The sequence below is a fragment of the Euprymna scolopes genome, chromosome 2 (assembly GCF_053919585.1).
Source record: "Euprymna scolopes isolate OS-2025 chromosome 2, ASM5391958v1, whole genome shotgun sequence".
NCBI classification, from domain to species: Eukaryota; Metazoa; Mollusca; class Cephalopoda; order Sepiida; family Sepiolidae; genus Euprymna; species Euprymna scolopes.
The window spans coordinates 193965096-193987591 of record NC_136483.1 but is presented as its reverse complement, the minus strand read 5'-3'; the positions used below and the strand labels follow the sequence as shown (position 1 = coordinate 193987591).

At 33.8% G+C, this 22496-nt stretch overlaps 1 protein-coding gene across 3 annotated transcripts in view; it reads left to right on the top strand.

Moving 5' to 3' along the window:
* LOC145300914 (ubiquitin carboxyl-terminal hydrolase 24-like) overlaps window positions 1–22496 on the top strand; it is a 237514-nt gene that overhangs the window by 96907 nt on the left and 118111 nt on the right. For all 3 annotated transcript variants that reach the window (XM_080144530.1, XM_080144529.1, XM_080144528.1), the window contains exons 8-15: window positions 3138–3278; window positions 3412–3570; window positions 8360–8471; window positions 10124–10227; window positions 12561–12668; window positions 14956–15051; window positions 18350–18511; window positions 21606–21689. In XM_080144530.1, coding sequence (XP_080000656.1) covers window positions 3138–3278; window positions 3412–3570; window positions 8360–8471; window positions 10124–10227; window positions 12561–12668; window positions 14956–15051; window positions 18350–18511; window positions 21606–21689 — 966 coding nt within the window. The remainder of the gene's footprint in view (window positions 1–3137; window positions 3279–3411; window positions 3571–8359; window positions 8472–10123; window positions 10228–12560; window positions 12669–14955; window positions 15052–18349; window positions 18512–21605; window positions 21690–22496) is intronic.

The following is a 22496-nucleotide window of genomic DNA, read 5'->3' as shown; positions in this document are numbered from 1 at the left end:
GTTTGTTTAATGTAAAGTTGGTTTGCATAGTCAACCTCACTCTTGTCCCAACCAGCACGATCAAGTGGTAAGCTAGGGTCTAGACAGTTGGAGGTGAGGTGGGAGGTAGGAGCTGTCGAAAGTGTCAATGTCCCCATGCATACAGCATGATATATTCCCAAATGGCCACCCATCTGGTACTGGCCAGGTTCAGTGTTGCTTAACTTTGGTGATATGATAAGAACCAGTGTTTCATGCGATTATGCCAATATTTACAGGAGGGACTATATAAAGGTTTCCAACATTCAAAGTGAAAGTGGTTCTATGGAATCAATTGGATTCAAACTTGGCACATCCAGGTTGTCAGACAACATCAGTATCCACTTTACTATTGCCACCTCCCATGTAGATAGATAATAAATCCAAAGCTTGATTTTAATCAATGACCACCAATAAAACTCAAATATAGGAGTGTGTATTTGGTCTAATGGATATTTTCAGCAACTATGAAATTGGTTGAATCTCATCAATTCTATTGTGCTCAATCTTGTCTTAATACAGTTGAGAAAGATATGAACCCACAATATTTCTTAATCAGCTATGGGTAAAATAGCAATTTGTCTTCAACTAATTATATACATTAATTAATCATAGACATTTATCCCCAATATCCAAAAGTCAACATGTTGTAAAACTTTAAAACTGACAAATAAATCACAAAATATATAAATTTATTCACAATAAAAAACAATTTTACTCATTGCGATTATCCAAACTAGCATTCTCATCTTAATATATCCATGTTTCAGTCCTTGACATTTTTTTTGAATATGAGAAAAATTAATTCTTGTCCAGAATTCTCCTGATATTAAAAACCAAAAATAAAAAAAAACATCTGTATGATGTATGTATCAGTTATGAAACAAAAATCATATTCCAAAAATCATGTAAATTGATCGAATAGTTTTCTTTTTAAATAAGAAAATCAAATTTCATAAGTAACAGTAACTGCCATTTTTAAAACAATCTAAAAAAAAAAAAGTAAAAGGAGATAATTCAATAATTCAAACTTGTAAAATTTATGTTGCCTACAAATTTCCATTAATGACTTAATGGTTTTCTTTATAATAATAAAACTCTTTTATCAATTTATATGATTTTTGGAATATGACATTTGTTTTGTTTTTTTAATATAGAGGAAATTCTGGATAAGAACTGATCAATTAGTAAAACAAAGTCGTAAAAACTACAGTTAAGACATACTAGATCATATTCTGCAATATGCATAGATTATAGGAGCAACTGCACTCATGAAAAAGAATTTCAAAAATTATTGGGCAAATATACCAGGTGGACCAAGTGCAAGAAAGATTTAAACAATTGCATTTAAAAGAAATGGTCAGAATCTTAAAAAGATCTCTCGGTTCAAAATATATGACAGCAGATGAATGTTTAGCATCCAGTAGGATGCCCCATCTCCAGCTTGAATAAACTGATAGGAAAATTGAAAAAAAATAAGAAAACTAACACTATTTCTGTATCCTCGGTAATGAAATAGAAAGTGTTAGAACTGTATAGAAACACAAACAGTTTATGTGAGTAATGTATATCTGAAAGGAGGAGTGGACGAGTGCAAAAAGAGTTTAACCACTGAGAAGATGACATAACATTTGTTTTTCAACTTCTAGATCAATCAATAAACTTTAAAAAGTCAAAGTACAAAATACAACGATCAAATTGTTACCCTAAAGAAAACAACACTACAACTTTATTTTAAAACTTTTATTGGAAAAATCAATTTAGGTAACTTGATTATGTAGTAGAGCTGACATCTATTCAATGTAGCCGCCTTCAGCCTCAGTCACTGCCTCGATATGGGTCTGGAACTGGGAGCATACCTTTCTCACAAGCACCGGCAGGAACTCGGTGAATACTCAGCAGATGGTGATGATCAGGTGTTGTGGGAGGTCATGTTGGTGATGTTCTCGACATATGACTAAACGAAGTAGTTCAGTGGATTCAGGTCGGGGAAAGAGGAGGGACCAGTGAGAGAAGAGTACAAAGTCATAGCACTCCTTCTGAAGCCAAGCCTGGGTTTCTTTGGTCTTGTGGGCCGGTGCTGAGTCCTGCTACCACACCCAGGGCCTGCCAGCAGCCACCTGATTGCACCAGGGGATCACCACATTTTTCAGCACATCCAGGTACACTTTGGTGTTGACTTTTAAGTTGACTTTGGAGATGTAGCCATCACTGGAAACCAAAGACCATAATCGTGGGTCATCCAATGCATTGAACTGTGCCTTCAAGTGTTGAACCATCTGGATTTGCATTTTGAGGGTGCTGCCAATGATCCTGTTGTCATAACTTGGATTGGTGTACAGCAGTGCATTTCCAATTTCACTTGTTGAACATTGTATCACTTTCAGACATGATAGAAGGCTCGTATCGCTCTTGGGATTTGTACACAACTGGCCAACTACTAGATAGTCTGCAACAAAAAAAGAAAACTAGTTTTCATCAAATGGAAATGGTATCGTGTCATCTTTTCTGATGACGACAATTTTATCATTCAGCCCTGTAGAGAGAAATAAAAACATGATGGATTGTGATCTGATGCAAACAAAGAAAACATTTAATGATGAACTGTATATTTTGTTTTGTTTTTTTTTAACTTTTTTTTTTAATAAAATTCAAGAAATTAATACATATTATTGTTTTAATATGGGGGGAATTTTGGATAAGAACCAAAAAGTTATGCCTAGGAAATTTTTTTAGATAAGGAATGATAATTTACATTATTCAAACTACTATTTTCAATATATTATTTTTAATTGGAATTCATTATTGAGATGAGTATTATTTATATTAATTTATTTATTGCGGACTATTATTCTCATCTTTCTTGGTTGTTTCACCTGACGAAGGCCAGAGGAATAGTTGGCCGAAACGTTTTGAAACATCAACTAAGAAAGATGAGAATAATAGTCCGCAATAAATTAATACTATTTTCAACTCTGTTGTTATATTCTCAAGTTGAATGATGAAATTATGTCGTTGATACCTGTTTATAATCTTTGATTTTATTAACATGTTTTTCTTTAGTATTTTAATTTATAAAATCTCATTTACTGAAATATAAACTTTTTTTCCCCTTTCAGTCGATGGCTGCTTTGCTGCGTCCGTTTGGCATTTGTGCCGATTTTTTAAATCCAAATGTCATGTTGGATATTTTGGCGCCAGGATTGAAAAAAGCAATCAAATATGTACAAAGTTTAGAAGAGAAAGATTTCAAAGAAAAAGTTAGTAGTTTTTGTTTGTTTGTTTTAAATTGTTATTTTTTTACAAGACTTTTCCACCACTGTATTTTAATTTTTGTGTTTTTTGTTATTGTTTTTATTTTTTATTTATTATTTATTTTTTTTTTTTTTTCAGAAAGTTGGTAGTGTCTCTGATTTACTAGCTTCTATGAAGTTGTTATGCATGAATATGTGGCCGAAAGATGTGGAAGCAGTTGATGCTTTGCGGTTGGATGTTGCTCTCAGAATGTTAAAGTCACCACATTTTAATGCAAAAATGAATTCTCTCAAAGAGGTTAGTCGAAAAGTATTCCCTTATTGTTCTCTCATGATCCTTTCTTTCCTCCTATTTTGCAATAACGAAACATGTAAAAAATAAAACTAAGATAAAAAAATATATTGCATGGTTGGCACAGGTCAGGAAATAGTCAGGGAAAAAAAATATTCTTCAAGGTCAGGGAAAAGTCAGGGAATTTCACTTTGAGTCAGGGAAAAATTACATCTTTGAAAAAAGTCGGGGAAAAGTGAAATTTTAAGAGTACTAGTTTATTTACTGCCATCTCAGTGGTGTTTTTCTATGGTGAAGAATGCGAGCTGTCAATGTCATGTTAACAAAACCACCGGGGCAGCGCTCAGAGGCCTAAAACGGGCAAAACAACCTGGCTTCCTTCATGTTAAAAGATAATGTTCTAGAAGCAGAAATTGTTTGGGCAGTCAAGATAGTCATGGAGCATTACTCTTGCTCATCTAGCAACAACAAAGACAAACAGACTCTGAAATTGCTAAAAAGTTCTCCTGTGGAAAAACAAATTGTGCATACTTGGTGAAGTATGGATTAGCTCCCTCTTTCTATGAGAAAATGCTCAGTGTCCTTTCTAAACCAGAAACCTTGTTTTCTGTGTCTTTTAATGAGTCCTTTAACAAAGTCATACAAGAAGAGCAGATGCATCTCCCCTTGTAAGGTATTGGGATGATGAGGTGAAAAAGGTAGTTCCTCGGTATTTTGGGTCAGAGTTCTTAGGTCATACCCATGCTGCTGATCTATGTGACAAGTTTTTGAAAGGATTGTCACCCCTTAATCAGGCTAACGTGGTTCAGGTTTCCATGGATGGGCCCTCCACAAATTGGAAGTTCTATGAAGAGCTTGTGAAGTTGTGTAATGAACAGGATCCAGATATTCTCTTGCTACTAAACCTGGGTTCCTGCAGCCTACATGTCCTACATGGAGCTTTCAAAACAGGGGCACAAAAAACAGGTTGGAACATTGATAGTCTTCTCTCAGTTCTCTTTATAATCTCTTTCATGATGCTCCAGCTCGAGCTGAAGATTTTGTTAATATTACTGGCAGCACACAATTTCCTCACAAGTTTTGTTCAACAAGATGGCTGGAGGATGCCCCTGTGGCAGAAAGAGCTATAATGATATGGCCAAACATTGTCAAGTATGTCAATGAGACATTAAAAGGTCCCAAAGGTAAGGTACCAAAGATTCAGAGCTTCAACACTGTGCAAGCAGGTACACAAGACCCTTTCATAACTGCTAAACTTCAGTTCTTTGTCAGCCAATGAAATATGCTCCAACCTTACCTACAAAAGCATCAAACGGATGATCCAATGGCAGGGTTCATGGCACAAGACTTGGCTTACGTCGTACAAAGTGCCATGTCAAAGTTTGTTAAAAAGGATGTCGTTTACACTGCATCCTCTTCGGCAAAGTTGGTCAATATAGAACTTGAAGAAGAGGACAACTTTCTACCTCCAAAGGATGTTGTTGGATTTGCTGTTAAGGCCATCACAGAAAAGCTGCAAAAAGACCAGAAAGTTTCTCAATTGCAGATACTTTTCTTTTTCTTTGAATGCCAAACTTTCTTAATAGCAGCAATAGCAAAGATTCTAGAAAGATGTCCCTTGAAGTACCAACTAGTGAGAAGTTTGTCTGCCCTTGATCCAAGACACATGGCCCTTCAGCCTGATGATGCAACTCGAAAATTCGAGAGACTGTTAGCCAAACTGCTAGTGTTTCGCCAATTCAAGGCAGATGAGTGTGATGTAGCCAAACGACAGTTTGATGTTCTTCTGACTGAAGTTCAGAAGTATCACAAAGAAGAATTTGAGGCATTCACCACTTGTCAGAGGTTGGACAAATTCTTCGAGTTCCTTGCTGAAAAGCCACACTACAATGCAATGTCCTGTGGAAGGTAGTGAAATTGGTTTTAGTGTTGTCGCATGGCCAAGCTGGCATTGAACCTGGTTTCTCAGAGAACAAAGATATCCTTTCCTGTAACATGGGAGAGGATACTGTGAAGGTATTTAGAACTGTCTATGATGGGGTGAAGCACATGAAATGTGAATTTCATGACATCCCAGTCAGCAAGGAATTGCTCAAATTCTGCAAGCAGTCACAACAAAGGTATTCTGCCTTTTCGGAGGACCAGAAAAAAGCCAAAAGATAAAATAAAATAGTGAGGCTGAAAGTAATATGCAAAAATTGTTTTCTGAATTAAAGGAATGTCAGAAGAAGGAAAAGAGGCTACAGTCAGAGGCATCAGCATTGTTAGGCAAGGCAGACAATCTCTGTTCAGAAGTTGAGAAAAGCCACAAGTGGAATCTGATCATAGAAGCAAATGCGTTAAGACGTTAAGAGCTAAAGGAAAAGAGAAAAGAAAGGAAGCAGATGAGGCTAAGAATGAGGCTGAAGTGATGACAAAAAAACTGGAGTTGGGTAAATAGGAACTCCTTCATCTTGTCTTGGCCTCTTCGTGATGAAAGATGCAAACATTTAACTTTCTGTGATGTTGCTCTTACTCATGTTTATTGTTTAGTACAGTTGATAAATTTTTGGTAAGCATATCGTTTCCCCCTTGTAATGCAAGTTGACACACTTTCTTTTTACTTTGTTTTCATTGTTTTCTAACATTTCAAATTCTTTGCTGCATCTCAACGACATGACACATGTTGGATTAGTAGGATATTGTTTCATTTAATTGAACGACAAGCTGATGTTAGGTTTCCAAGAAAATCAATCCTTTTTCCATGTTATGTTAAGGGAACTTCATTTTTTTTTTAAAGGTGGTCACCATTTATCAAGGCCCGGAAGCCACTCAGGGATAAGGGTTATTGCATGTACAGTATGTTAGTGTGGAGATTTAATAAAGTGTCTACTTAAGGGAGCGGTTCATCAGGGATTTGTTTACATTGGACTTGGAGACATCCAGGTTGTAGTCAGGTGGGAAGCAGGCAGACAGAACAGAGTTCCACAGGTGTGCAATTCTAAGAAAGAAGATTTTTTCATGGAATCTACGTTTTGATTTAGGCACAGATAAAAAGTGGGGAAAATTTTTGACAGTGGTTTCAGCTAGACGGGTGTTTTTCGTAAAAGATTGACGAGGGGAGATCAGAGATTGGAGCTCAGATGAGCACCTGCCATGGAAATAACAATAAAACAAAGATAGGTTCGCAACGTCTCTTCTGTGGGAGAGAAGCTGCAGGGAAGAGAAAAGGGCATCCCCCACTAAGCCACAAAGTCTATTTTGTACTCTGTCAAGGCAGGATAGGCTGTTTTTAGCAGCTTCTGCCCAGATGTGGCAGCAGTATTCCATCCTTGGATGTACTTGGCTTTTATATAGATAGAGAATTGTATCAGTAGTGAGATATCTTCTGATAGAAGGATCCCACCATCTTTCCAGCGACCTTGGCAACAGACTTGATATATGTGTTCCATTTCAAATCAGGAGTAAAGGTCAAGCACATGATAAGGTAAAGCCGTAACAATTACCCACTAGTATGGCATCGAGAGGTCCCACCAGAGACTACTGCATGGGCCAGAATCCATTCACCAAATGGCAATACAGCAGCCCCAGTACTTTGCACCTGCTGATAGGACAGCCTCCTTAGTGGTTAATCCAAGGTTCGGGTCCCTGACTATCAGGCGGATAACGTCAGCCCAGACGAAACGTTTACCTTTACTAGTAACATGGCCACAAGGATAGACATAGAGACAGAAAAATTTCTGACATCTCAGACTACTGTTCACCAAGTGCTACCGACCTGGAAAGCAGCTTTTTCTTCACCCTTTGTCAGAAAAATCACTCATTTGAATGAGGACTGAGGGACAAAAAAGGAGAAGCGAGAGTTACTGGAGCTGCCGATAAGACATCCACTGCATTATCTACTCTCCAAAAAAAAAAAAGAAAGGTTGGGGGAATAGGTACAAGGGACTTATTAATATAAGTCCGGTGCTCAATTATCAATTCAGGACGTTGTTTGAAGATAATATCTCCTCCCATATTAATGTGGGGATGTTTTTGGCGTCTCTACCTCAAGTTTGAATCATTCGAACTTCACTTTATAATTAAAATTGGCTGTAAGATCTTTTGGTAATGTGTCGCTACAGCACACCAGAAAGAAAATGGCCGCTGAGTTAGTTTTATGTAAAATCTGAAACCAAACGAAATCCTTACTCTACATATAAAGTATTAGCAAAGATAAAGTACTTTGCGTGGGACTTTGCTGTATGCTCAGGTACAGCAAAGTCCTGAACTTAACCTTTGACCGTGAACTTGAAAAATTGTATACACCGTCCCTAGATCGAAGACCATCATCATGAAAGGTTTGGTCATGATCAGTCCAGTGGTGTAGGCTTTAGGAGAGTATATATACATAGGCTATGACTTTGACCTTTACATTGGAAAATAATGTGCATCATCCCTAGGTGGGGAAACATTATCATGCCAGGTTTGGTCATGATCGGTCCAGTGGTGTGGGCTATAGGAGAGTATATATAGGTTATGACCTTGTCCTTTACCTTAAAAAATGGTGCGCAATATTTCTAAGTGAAGTTTTATCAATGCTGAGAATTGATTTTTAAAAATCCAAAATTTTTTGTTTTATTTGACGATCAATGTAGAAAATCTGATACACCATTGAACGGGAAATGTAACTTTCTGTAATTTTTAGAATATGCATTCAAATCTATTTTTCACAGAAAAAAATTAGAGATGTTGAATGCAACAAAACAACAACAAAAAAAAAAAATCTATATTTTAATTGTGTTTTTTATTTTACCTACCTCCCTTTTACTTTCAGGTATCCAAGCTGATCGATGACGCCACGGTGAGCAAATTAAAAACTGCCATCCATTCAGAGAGGATTCTGGATTTTCTTGTAGAAAAGCGAATCCTCGCTATTGCTCTCGAAGGTAAGGCTTTAGAGACAAGAAATTTGATTTTTAGCAAAATCTAAATTTCTATCTTTATCCATTTTTATAAAGAACTGTTTTTTTTTTTTTTGTTTTTTTGTTTAACTTATCTCAAAAAAGCACATTGCCACTGAAACATAAGAATATATTGTGAATTGAGACCATGCCTACAGGGACTCTCTAATTAGGGAGTTGGGCAACGGGAGGTTTATTCTAATGTTGGGACAATTGATTGGAATCAGGAATAAAAAAAAATGGAATTTTTCATGTATTGGAAAAAATTGTGCCTATTTTCCAATGCCAAAAGCCGATTCTTTTTATTGCTTTTATTTGTTTGTTTTTGTTTAAAACTTAATTTTCCATGGCTCGTATTGATGATGAAATGATAAATATTGATTGATTTTAAACTACCAGTAAAAATGTATATTCATATTACATGCTTTTTGATAATCTGAAACCCACTCCCACCCTCAAAAGAAAACAACCCTATATTTAGAAATCATAAAAAAATCGAAATCGGTAATTGTATGAGGAAAAATATTGGAATCGTCCCATCACTAGTCTATTCACCTAATATTTAAATTTCTGCATGTTACTACAGTCGGGGAAGTAGGAAACTAGGAGGGAATTCCGAAGTCTATCAGTTTGAAGGAAGAAACTATCAGAAGAACCTCTACAGTGAAAGCAGGGGATTTTGCTGTTTGTCATGTTGGGTATTATGTTGAAGGAATCCAAGTGCTATGTGTTCAAAGGAGCATATTCCATTAAAATAATTGTAAAACAAACACAGGGATACAATTTTGAATTTATAAGAAATCTTATGTCTAAAATTCTTGTTGCAGTTTGATACAAAAAATCTATAAAATGACTTAAATCTTTCGAAAATACCTAAAATTTGAAACTTTTTTTTTGTTGTTGAAATTCTGAGAATCTTGCTGGATTGATGTCTAATGACTAATATGGATCAAATTTAATGCAAATTTGAAAATATTTAAATTTTCAATATGGTTTTCCCATATTACGTATCTTAATAACTCTTTAGAAAAAATGTATTTTATTACATATCTTAATAACTTCTTTAAAAAAAAGCGTATTTTATTACGTATCTTAATAACTTCTTTAAAAAAAAAAACTCCAAAGAAACTGAAATTTGGAGAATATTTATTAATTGATGTCTTAAACATATGGTTAAAATTTCAGCAGAATCAAAGGTATCAGAATTTTCATGAAGAGCTTTCAGTCCTCCTTTGCATAAAACTGAAACTAAATATAGCCCACATTACTCACCCTTATTCCTAACAGCTATGTTTCAAAATTCATAATAATCAGTTGATTTCAGTTGGTTTTAGTGTTTAACATGTGAATCAGGTTAACAACGGTGATTTTTAATTTTTAAATTCAGATGAATATATCTCAACTCAAACAAAAATTTATTGAACGAAATAAGCCTCATCAGAATCAACACACTTTTGTCAACGCAAAATAAGTGTATTTATACCAATAACGTAAAAATCTTGTGTTCTGGTGATGAAGTTGTTAAAGGTGTTTTTTATATCACTTAGGTTTTAATTCAGAAGCAAGTTCTCAAACAGTCTCCTTTCAAACACTTTTTGTCTGTATACACCAATTTATTGTGTTTCTCATTTTTGTAGGCAACATTGATCAAGCTCAATATTGTGACAAAGTGAAAGGAATTGTGGATTTCCTTGGAGCTAAAATATCATTAGATGAACTCAGCATGATTTGGAAAATGCAGGTCAGACATTTTTCTTTTTTTTTTTTCAATCATAATCTTTTTATAGATTTCTTTTTTTTTTCTTCTTGTTTCTTTAACATATCAAAACCTGTATACAGTATGATTGAGAGAAGGGTAAGTAAATATATAACTATATTAAGAATCATAACCATTGGAGCAAATTAGGAACCATAAGTAAATTCATCATCTTAATGTTTAAGGGTTTGCTCATCCTTCCCATAACCGCACCCTATTGAACTGATGGGGCTTAGTTTGCTGTTGTGGCCTAGAAGAGACCATTGGTGCATTTGAAGATATGGCTTCTTGTGTTAAGTTAGTCAGACGTCATTTTTAATCAGATTCTTATTTTTATAAGATTGCCATGAATCCTAATTTTATGATATTAATCAATCAATGATGTGTATACACTCAAATAACAAAAATTATATTGAAAAAAAAAAAAACAACATTTTTCATACAAAGCTCCTATTAAAATATTTACAACTAGACTTTTTAGTTTATAGCAAAAGTTATAGCCCATCAACCTAGAATAAGTGCTGTATGCTAAATTGATGGTTAAATTTGTGCCTATTTTTGCATTAAATGCTAATCCTATTAATGCCTAACTTTGCATCAAATGGATACTGCATTTCTTAGTTCACTGCAAATGTCTATACAAAATTTCATTCAGATCAATCAGCAGTTTCTGAGAGAAAAAAATGGATCTTGAATACTAATCTCTATTAATTTATAACTGCACCTTATAACAAAAGTCCATACAAAATTTAATCAGATCGGCTCAGTAGTTTCCAGGGGAAAAGTGAAACGGACAAAGAGAAATATAATAAATAAAGCAAAATTAGTGATTATATGACACATCAAACCACCTTTTGCGGGAGAAATCACTTTTGCTGCTAAAGTAAGTATCATACATTTTGGAGATGATGGTTTATTATTTAAGATTTTTTACTGAGAAAAACAGTTGGGTCAAAACCTAGGACAACATTAACAGCTGTATAACATTAAGCTTCACTTGCTCTCGGAAGGGAGTTGGGACTATTAATAAAATCTCAACTCCTGTACATACACGCTGATATGTTTACACATTCTGACTAAAAACAATACACACACAAATGCCTACACTGTCACACGCATATATACACTCATAAAAAATAGGCATGAACATATTCATTTTATTGCTCGTAACATTTTGTTTTGTTTTTTACTAAACTTTCTACAATATGAAAACTCAACATTTCGAATGATCATTTACTAACAAATTTTCTACCAATTGTGTGTATATATATATATATATATATATATATATATATATATATATATATATATATATATATATATATATATATATAAGGAGCTTTGTGTGTGTCTGTCTGTATGTGAGTTTGTTCCCTATGAACTTGAAAACGATTGGGCCGATTTTTATGAAATTTCATATGAAGGTACATTATGTGCCTGGCAGTGTTTATAAATTGGTTTTGTATCAAAATGTATCAAAATATTCTAGACGATCTTATGATCTTGCATATCAACTAAACCCCAAGAACACTTGCTTTTCTCACAATCCATTGATGGCCTCAGGGTCACCCAAGCTCACCATTCTGGCTTAGCCAAGACGATAATTCTAACAACATTTCCAGAATTTCATCTGATTTGATAATTCTCATCGACCAAAGAACAAACCCTAGACAAAACAATAACTATTTCTTGTGGCTTGTTTTGTTCATTTAATTTCTGTCATATATGAATTATATATATATATCCATCCTGATATATATTAGTGAATGAATGGTTAATGAAATGTAATTATAGCAGTTAGTTGGCATCAGCCCCACTTTATTTGACCTCCCTGTGTTAGCCACACTGATGAGGCACTTATATATATGGGTGGTTTTCAAAGTCCTGCTCGAGCGATAGCATATTTTAAACTACTAATAAAACTAAAATTTATAGATCATAATAATGGATTTAAGTAAAAATAACACCAGAAAATGTGGCCCCGAAAGAATGGCATTGGTAAAAATGGCACAAATGAAAAATCTCACACTGAGTTTATCAAAATCTTGGATATGATACATAAAAGTTTTTCAAATTAAAAAGCAATTTAAAAAGTAGATGCTAAATCACCCTTATTCTCCCACTCTTACTCCAAGAAAAAAATGAAATTCTACTTTAGATGATTTTAGTATGAGAATTGGGAAAAAATACTGAAATCGTCCAATCACTGCCTATAACCTTCACTTTTGATTCTCCCTGTTTTTGTTTTCCTCTTTTGCTGTGGGTATTGTAATAAAATCTATGAACTCATTTCTGTTTTCTTTCGATATTTCTACCAGAACGGCCAATCCAACAATGTCATCGACAACATTCATTCTATTATTGCTGCTGCTGCTGTTAAATTTGATGCCCAACAATTAGAACAACTATTTTTTTTAATCCAGAAAGTAAGTTTGTTTTTAATTTTAGACTTTTTTGTCTTTTATTTAAGTTTAAATGTAATGTGAACAGACATATCGTTGCTCAACTCCTCACAGACCCCTGTTAGACATGGTTCCAAATAGTAGCCCCTTACATTCAAGAGACAATGTGCCTTATTTGAAGTGGGCAGGAGTTAAAAAAATGTTTTTAAATACTCCATATGTTGTTACATATGATTCAATTAAAGAAAAAGTAGAATCGTTTACTTGTTTTGATCTCTTCTTCTCATCTTGAGTTATTTGTGCAATGTTTCAGTCAGTGTAGCCTCTGGCCATCAGCAGGCATATTGGAAAAGAAAGAAGAAAAGTTACTGGCTCCATAGATGGTTTCATATTCTTGGAGTTATTTTTTCTTTTCCAATATGCCTGATGATGGTTGGAGGCTACACCGACTGAAACATTACACAAATAACACGCAAGTTGAGAACAACAGTCTGATCAATACAAGTAATACAAACAATCAACCCTCATCCAAAAAAAAATCAGAACTAACAATAGAATTGTTTAAATCTTTTTTTTGTTTTTTCTTTTCTTTTGCACACAAATGTTGGCAAATTTTTTTTTTAATAAAAAATATTTTGTTATTATGAAGATAATTCAGTGAAAAATGAAAAATTCAAGCAAAATCTTTTGTTGTTACAAAGAAAATAGAAGAAATAATTATTGGACAATTTTTACCAAACTTTATTAAATTTAAATAAAAAAAAAACATTAATTATGAGGTAAGCTTCATGAACAAATATTTATTTTTTTAATAACAATTGATAGCAAATACATTTTTTTGATTTTTTTTTTTTGTCTTTTTATTGATTTTTGTCTAAATCAAGATAAATATTTAGCTTTTTTGGTCCCTCAACAAAGGAGGGATTGGGCCTAGTAATTCACTCTGGTTTGTGCATTCATCCGTTTGCACTTTTCTCAATAACCATGCCTTGGATTTTAAAAAAATTTTGCACAAACATTAGTCATGGTAGTCATGGTAAATTAAATAAACCAATGAAAATAAATAAATGTTTTCTTAAATGTTGCTGGCTGCTATAATTTTATTGACTCTGCATTTTGGCACTTTATGTAAACTGCTTGGAAAATTCTGATGATAGCACAGTTATTTTGCTTCTTTTTTTTTTTTTTTTTTCACCTAAAAGGCATCATGCTTGCCTTTATATCTTTTATTTATTTATTAAAATATAGCATGGGTGCCCAGCATGAATGTGGTAGTAGGAAGGCAGGCTCTAACCCGTATTGCGAAGGAGGAAAAGAACGGGTTATGACCACCGCCAAACCGGAAGTGACGTAGGTTTAAATTAAGGCTAGACTTTCGAAAATATCGGCAAAAAAAGCGACCCCTCCCTGTTGAAAAGTGCCCAGTTGAGGGTGCAGAAATTAATGCTTTTAGCCAATTTTTCAGTATTTATCGTCTGAAAGGTCGAGCTTCAAAACGATACTGACCTTGTGAAAATCCGTTACCTCTGTCGAAAGTTTTAAGTAGACATGCAAACATACATACATATATTTATATATTGGTAGCTCAAATTTTCAACCCAAACCGATTAAAAAGCTTGCCCTATCTCTGAATACCCTTTATGTAAAATTTCAAATGTTTAGACCAGAAATTGTCTGAGTAATTTGGTAGAGACCACAGAGGTCAAATTTTTTAAAACTTTGACCCCTATTATGACCCCTTAACATTTATTGTTTTAGGCTCAAATCAAATCAAGTTAAGTTAGATCCATGTCCAAGGAACCTATATCTAAAATTTAAAGTGTTTTGACCTAAAATTGGCGGAGGAGTTTTAAAGGTCAAATCGTTGAACTTTGACCCCTTAACAGCCAAATTTCTGGCCGAAAACTGATTACAAAGATTTTCCCAAATCTCAGTACCCTGTATATCAAATTTCGAGTCTGTAGACTGAAAATTGACAAAGTTATTGCGTAGGGAAACACAGAAAGACAGACACACACACACACAGACAAACACTTTCACTTGTATATATATATGACTTTTTCCTCTACAGAAAAGAGAGACCAAAATGAAGATTAAGTTTTTTAGGCTTCTTTGTTATTTTGTAGTTGTCAATTTGATGAGATTTCATCTTATTTTGCTCAGAAATATCAGAAAAAATTTGTATGATAGCGTTTTTTTCTAAGCAATTCACTGCCTAAGGTAAAAGCATTTAAAAGTTTAATTTTTAAATTTTTTTGTTATTTATTTTTTTAAATAATGGAGAGAATTATTATTTTTTTTGTCTTTGTAGAAATGGCAAGATGATAATGATCGTATCAGGGAAAAACTGCTGAGTTTAATAGGAAAAATTGGCAAAGATGCACGTGTACCAAAAACTACGACAAGGGTGAGTCTTTCAGACATTTGCATAATTTGAATAAAGAATTTTCAGCATATGTTTTCTTCTTTTTTTTTTTTTTTTTCTTTTTCAGGTTTTTTTCTCTTTTTCAATTTTTTTTCACTTTTCTTTTTCTTTTTTCTCTTTTTTAATTTTTTATTTCTTCATTTTTTTTAAATTTTTTTATTTTTAATCAAAGCCAAAAGTTTAAGGAAACTGAAAGAGAAGCACTATGTGTCTCTTAACTTTAAAAAAAAATTTTTTTAGGCTTAACATAATCTTTATCTTTAAAATCTATTCTGAAAAAAAATTAGGAAAACCCAACTTACGATCAATAATTTGTTTGGCAGTAGAAATTCTTTATTAAAAAAATTGTTTCACATTTTTATTTTATTTGAAATTTCACATCACAATTTTCAATTTGTACACTCATCAATCCAAGTAAATGTTATTTTCTAAATACAAAAAATATTTATTAAAAAAAAAAATATAATTATCAATTTCAGTTTTTTGTAAGCATGTTACATATCAGTGGGAAAGACCACAATCCCTCTAGAATTATAAATAGAATCACCCAAATATTTGTAGTAAATATCCTTCTAGTATGCCAAAAATATTTCAACAGGCTCTTATTCGCATGACCACCAAACTGGTTGGATGTTATCCAAACCAGCTCGGCTGTTTAGCATGCTTTTTAAACCTTATTAAATGTTTGTTAAATTATATTTACAACTGAGTTAACTCTCAGACCATGGTCAAGAGATGAGATAACTTTGTATATTTATCTCAGAATAGCATCTCATCATCATCATTATAAGTTACTATGTAATTTCATGCATTTATTTCACCTTTTTAACAACACATGCATTTTCTGTATTGACATTGGAAAATTATAATTCTTGTTTAGGATTCATTTTCACTAGTTATTTGTGAGTCTTCGTGCATTATTTAATCTGCCTTTAATGTTTGTCCCTAACAAACTGTAAATAAACTAAATGTCGTATGCTGTTTCACGCTATCTTTCTTTCTAACATGCATATTGCGTTTGTTAATAAAACAATATACAAACATGGTTGCCACCTGTGCACAAAATATGTATATACTACTTTTATTACTAATATATATATATATTATTTAAATGAGATATATGCCTGATGAAACGAGAGCATGCCACCCTCATGAATTAAATACAACATTTTGTTCAAAATTCTGTGCAGATTCCCAACTTCAACAAAATACATCTGAAGAAAATTTAATTGAGAAATTTTTGAAAACTTTGAAGTGTCGAATATAATGATAAAATCATTTTTGTTTATTGCTTTTTTTTTTTTTTTGTAAGTCCTATATTTCGCTAATACATAGCCTCATCAGGGTCGAAAGTCCGTTTCAACCCTGATGAGGCTATGTATTAGCGAAATATAGGACTTGCAATAAACAAAAATGATTTTATCATTATATTTGGCACTTCAAAGTTTTCAAAAGTTTCTCAATTAAATTTTCCTTTAAAAAAGTGCCTTCAAAAAGTGTGTGACCATCTTCTACTTTACATCTGAAGAAGGTTAAAGATTACATCAACCAAAGCGATGTTAAAGTAAGATTCAAAATGAGAACAGTAGTCAGAAGAATCTAAATAATATGATTGCGTTTGTTAATAAAATAAAGACGCAGAGAATACTTATGTGTTACCCCATACATTTTTTTTTTTTTTTTTTTTTTTTTTTACAAAGGCATCACCACATTATCAAGGCCCAGAGGCCACTCAAGGATAAGGGTTAAAGAGTGTACAGTAGAAATTGGTCAATATAGTAATCATTAGTAATGAAAATTTGGTAAATTTAATAACTTATATGGAACGGCTCATCAAGAACTTATTTACTTTAGACTTGAACACAACCATATTGTAGTCAGCCGGAAAGCAGGAAAACGGAAGACAATTCCACAGGCGTGCAGTTCTAAGAAAGAAGCCTTGTTCATGGAATCTACGTTTAGGTTTAGGCACAGATAAAGAGTGGGGGAAATTATTGATAGTGTTTACAGCTAGACGAGTGTTTCTTGTGAAAGTTTGGCGAGGGGGGACCATAGATTGAAGCTCAGTTGAACACTTTCCATGAAAATAACGATACATCAGAGACAAACTCGCAACATCTCTTCTGTGAGATAGAGGTTGCAAGGAGGAGAAAAGGACATCTCCTACGAGGCTACGAAGTCTATTTTGAACTCTATCAAGGCAGGACAAGTCCTTTCTAGCAGCTCCTGCCCAGATGTGGCAACAGTATTCCATCCTTGGACGTACCTGGCTCTTATATAGGTAGAGAATAGCATCAGCAGTGAGATATCTACTGGATCGATAGAAAGATCCCACCATTTTTCCAGCGGCCTTGGCAACAGATTTGATATACGTGTTCCATTTAAGATCAGGAGTAATGGTCAAGCCCAGAAGCTTGTCAAAACTTGAGGCCTCCTGAAGACGAGAGCCATTCATTTCAATTGATGACAAATGTGGATTAGAATGTTGATGATGTAAAGAGAGAAGCTTGGTTTTAGATGCATTAAAAGTAACCAGCCACTTCTTTCCCCATTGTACTACGTGCTCAAGATCAGAGGAGAGAGAATTGGAGAGAACTTGGTCGTTTACTGTCTTAGATGTGGTACCATAAATGGTAGTGTCGTCAGCATAAATGTCTACAAATGATGTAAGGATATGATTTGGAAGATCATTAATGTAGATCAGGAAAAGAGTTGGGCCCAGGATGGATCCCTGAGGGACACCGGCATTAATACTGTGAGCTTCTGATTTTTGCCCCTCAACTACTACTCTTATGAACCTATCAGAAAGAAATGATTTAATAATTGAGAAGACTTTTCCAGCTATACCATAGCTAGCGATCTTATGAAGTAAACCTTTATGCCATACCCTATCAAAGGCTTTAGATATGTCAAGAGTAATTGCCCTAGAAAGATTGCCACCGTCGAGAGATTTGCTAATCCTATGCGATATAACTGTAAGGACCTCTGCTGTAGATCTAGCAGAACGGAAACCATATTGAGTGTCACTAAGAAGGTTATTTTTGTTGAGATGTTTGATTACTTCTGTATTTAACACAGATTCTAGCAACTTACTCATGTATGAAACTAAAATTATAAATCTTAGTATTAAAATGATATTCGAAATTTTACATGCTTTTCAATTCACTGTTCTTCATAAATATTCAATCTGCTCTTTCTTCTGTTTGTTTAAAAAATTATAAGCCCCCTCACCCTTTCGTTGCCTTTATGACAATGACCTATTCTGCCTTCTTTATTCCAGGTGCTTGAACTGTTGTGGGACTTGTCTCATTTACCTGCTCTGTCAACACATTTGATTGAACAAGCACTAAATGAGCATCTTGTCATCCTCAGCGATTCATATATTGTCAAAGAACAAGTCAAAAGGCAATACGTGATGAAATGCGTTGAAGACATAAAAAAGGTAAGGAATTCTACCATTGTTTCTTGCTGTAAATTTCATTCAATTATCTCCCCTTTACTTATTGCTATTTTTCTTTCCTAAGACGGTTTGCAATGTCTCGGTTTGGATTCAAGTTAGTTTTTTATGTGATTAAAATGTCATAATATGTGGCTTTCATAAGTGCAAAAGAAATTTCCATTTAGAAATTAAGTTAATTTGTGCAGGGAAGTGGCATTAGAGACAGGAAGTGGAGATAGAAGACATAGCAAGTAAGCTAGTTAAATATAGCCTTTTGGGTTTTGGTTTGTTCTCAGAGTTCTTCCTTCATTTACCTTTCAAGACTGATACTATGCAAATGGAAACCTCAGAGCAATATATATATATATATATATATATATATATATATATGTATATATATACTTGGGAGTCACCATTTATTAAGGCCTCAAGACTACTTGAGGATGAGGTTAATGAATGTAAGGTGGTGGTGTAGTAATCATTAATGGTGTAACTTGGGTAGAATTTGATTATTTATGGGGAGGGCTCAACAAGCTTCTTTTTTTTTTTATTACATTTTCACCCCAAACAAGACAGTGCCACTTTAATGTAAGGGGCTACTATCAGGGACATGAGTTGCAGAGATATAGGAAGTTGGGCAGCGAGATGTCTGTTCACATTACACTTGAACTTCTGCATGTCAGTACAGTTGAAAGCAGGAACCTAGAAGGGAATTCCAAAGTCTAGCAGTTCTGGGGCAGAAACTATTAGAGTAGAAGCCTTTCTTACATCTAGGGATCTCTACTGTGTAGAGATAGGACTTTGCTGTTTGTAGGCGGTATTTACATTGAGAGGGTACATGGGCTTGTAGTTCGTCAGAGCATCCACCATTAAAATACTTGTAAAACAGGCAGAGGGATGCAACATTTCATCAATGGGACAGAGATTGAAGCTTAGATGACAGTTCAGGACCTATCAGGTTGGTGACTCTCTTATGAACTTTGTCCAGAAGTGAGAGACTAGTAGCAGATGCATCAACCCAAATGTGACAACAATACTCCATACATGGGTGAATGGTGGCCTTGTAAAGGTACAGGATACTTTCAGGCATAAGTAACTTTCTAGTATTGTAGAGAGAGCCCACCTTCTTCTGCAGCAGCCTTGGCAATGCTTTCAATGTATCTGTTCCAACTCATGCTCCATGTGAACGTTAAGCCGAGGAGTTTGAAAGAAGTACTTTTCTGTAATGTAACCATTAGTGGTTGAAAAGATTTCTTGTAATTATTAAAAGCAACGAGCTTAGTCTTGGCAGCATTGTATGTTACCATCCATTTCTGACCCCATTCCACTAGACTGAAACTCTTCTTTTAGGGTTTCTGCCATTACCTTAAATATGTATTAATTCGTTTTCCCCTTGTGCCTGCTATAGAGCGTGGTGTCATCAGCAAATATACCCATCACAGAGACTATTTTATCAGGGAGGTCATTTATAAATATCAGGAATAATAAAGGTCCAATGATCAACCCCTGCATTTATCTCATAATGTTTGGACATACGACCATCGAGGACAACCTGGATTCTTCTCTTATTTAAGAAGGATTAAATTATGTTAAGTATTTTTCCAGTAATACCATAGGATCTGATTTTCATGAGAAGACTTTCATGCTGTACTCTGTCAAAAGCCTTAGGGCTACTGCCCTCCCTTCCCCTACCTTATCCAGTGCATGGTATATACATTCAGAGATTAGTTAGAATATCTGCAGTAGAATGGGCTTGCCTAAATTTATATTGATGGTCGGACAGAAGTTTAGCAACTATAAGGTGGTGGGCTAGAACTTAATTAATTATGGAATCAAATATTTTGGCGAAAAGAGAGAGGAGGCTAATGAAGCAATAATTTAATGGGTCGGTTCTTTTGCCAGAAGTCTTGTAAACTGGTACTACAGAAGCAGTTTTACAGCATGTTATCGTTTTATCTGTTACAAAACTATTACCACTGCTACTAAACGCAACACACAGTTGACACAACGTCACCATTCCTGCAACAAATTACTCACTTTTTTTTTTTAATTTTTTTTAGCATTTTGTTCTTGCTGAGAATGGGGCATCCTACTGGATGCTCGACATTCACCTGCCATCTCATACATTTCAATCAAGAGATATTTTAAAGATTCCGTCCTTTTTAAGTGCAATTGTTTGTATCTCTCTTGCACTTGATTCACTGGGTATATTTGCCAAGTAGTTTATGAATCCAGTTATTCCTATAATTACTGGAATGATGAAGATTTTTCTAAGATTCCAGTTTCTTTTTATGTCGTACACAAGATTTTGGTATTTCATTATCTTTTCCTAGTTAGCTCTGTTTAACCCATCATCATTGGAGACATTAACTTCTACTAAGGTTACTTCTTTCTCTTTCTGGTTCCATATCATTATTTCAGGTTTAATAGCTCTGCTTTCTAGATATGTATAACATAACTTATTTCCAACTGTTTTTTCTGGAATATACTGCATTCATGTTTCTGGTGACCCTATTGCTTCCCCCCTCCCCCACATCTTTTTTTTGTCATTCTTATGTATAAAGCTTTGTTGAAAAAATGCTCAATGAGCTCTCTCATAATACTAAATAATCCCTAAAAGTCTCCATAGTTCGAGTAATATTAACAAAGATCACCTGATCTTAGCTTGTAGGTGATTCATGTCTTACATAACAGTTGTTAGTGAAGCTGAAGGAAACTTAAATGAATAAAATTACAAAATGCATTTATCCTTAAAAACGGTTTACAGTAAAGACATCATTTTTGTTTATTAATCTTTTTAAAAAAGTTTTATGGAAATCGTTTCAGACAAGGTATGAAGCCACTTGATATAAGGAGCTAAAAAAGAAAAAATATAACTTCAAAGTCAAAAATTAGCTAACGATAAGTGTGAGATTCCAGAAATCTTTCCTCAAATATGTTATGCGCCCTGTATTTGATTCTTTTATCTAACGAATGCCAAAGGGCATATTGGCGAAAGCGTACAGTAAATATAAATATCCAGTTTGATGTGAACAATAGTAAAAAAAAAACAAAAGAAACAATATAAGTGTTTTCATTTTTTTTTTTTTCCTTTCAGGGTGCTTGGGTATTGCCTGCCTTAAAGCAATTGTTACATCTTTGCAGAAATATTTCCAAACAGAGCTTCAATAAATCTGACAAGGTTTGTGATTTAATTTGAGGAGATAGTACATTTTTTATCATCCTCCTCCATTGCAAATTACACTATGTTTAGAATTTTTTTTTTGTTTTCCCATAAATTTTGTAATTTCAAGAAAAACATTTTCAGAAATCATCAGAATCTTTTTTATAACAAAAAATGCCTGACTTTTTCATCTCCTATAAAGGATTTTAATTATAAAATTAGGTTTAACTACTTTATTAGAGGATAATTGCTTAAGACTTAATTAAAATAAAATAAGGAACACACATTTGTTGATTTCTTCTTTTACTGAAATTTATGAAATGATTTCAAAAACTAAATATCAATATACCACATAATTAGTTTTCTTTTTCTAATAGAGTTAATGTACTTTGAAACAAATTCTGTAATCAGGCTCGAAATAGCATGAGTGTATAAAATTTTAAGAATGTGATTAAATTTTTTAGAGAAATTGATTTGCTTATTCTTATGTATAGTGGGGCAGATTGCTGAAACAATCTTTCACTTGGTTCTTGTATCACTAAGTGAAAGATTCTTATGGAATATCGAGATAACCTGCCCCACTTATATGTATATATTCTAGGTAGAGAGATATCCAAAAATCAAGAATAATTGCATTTCAACAAAGGTCGTTGATAGTGCTCAATCAAGGAGAGCAAATTATATTTTTTTTATTATTCTTTATGTAAATACAGTCATATCTTGCTATGATGTGCAGACCATTTCGATCATAATAGATCTCAAGCAAAAATTGAAAATGGTTCAAGACCATTTTCAATTTTTTAATTTTAAATTTTTCTTGCCTGA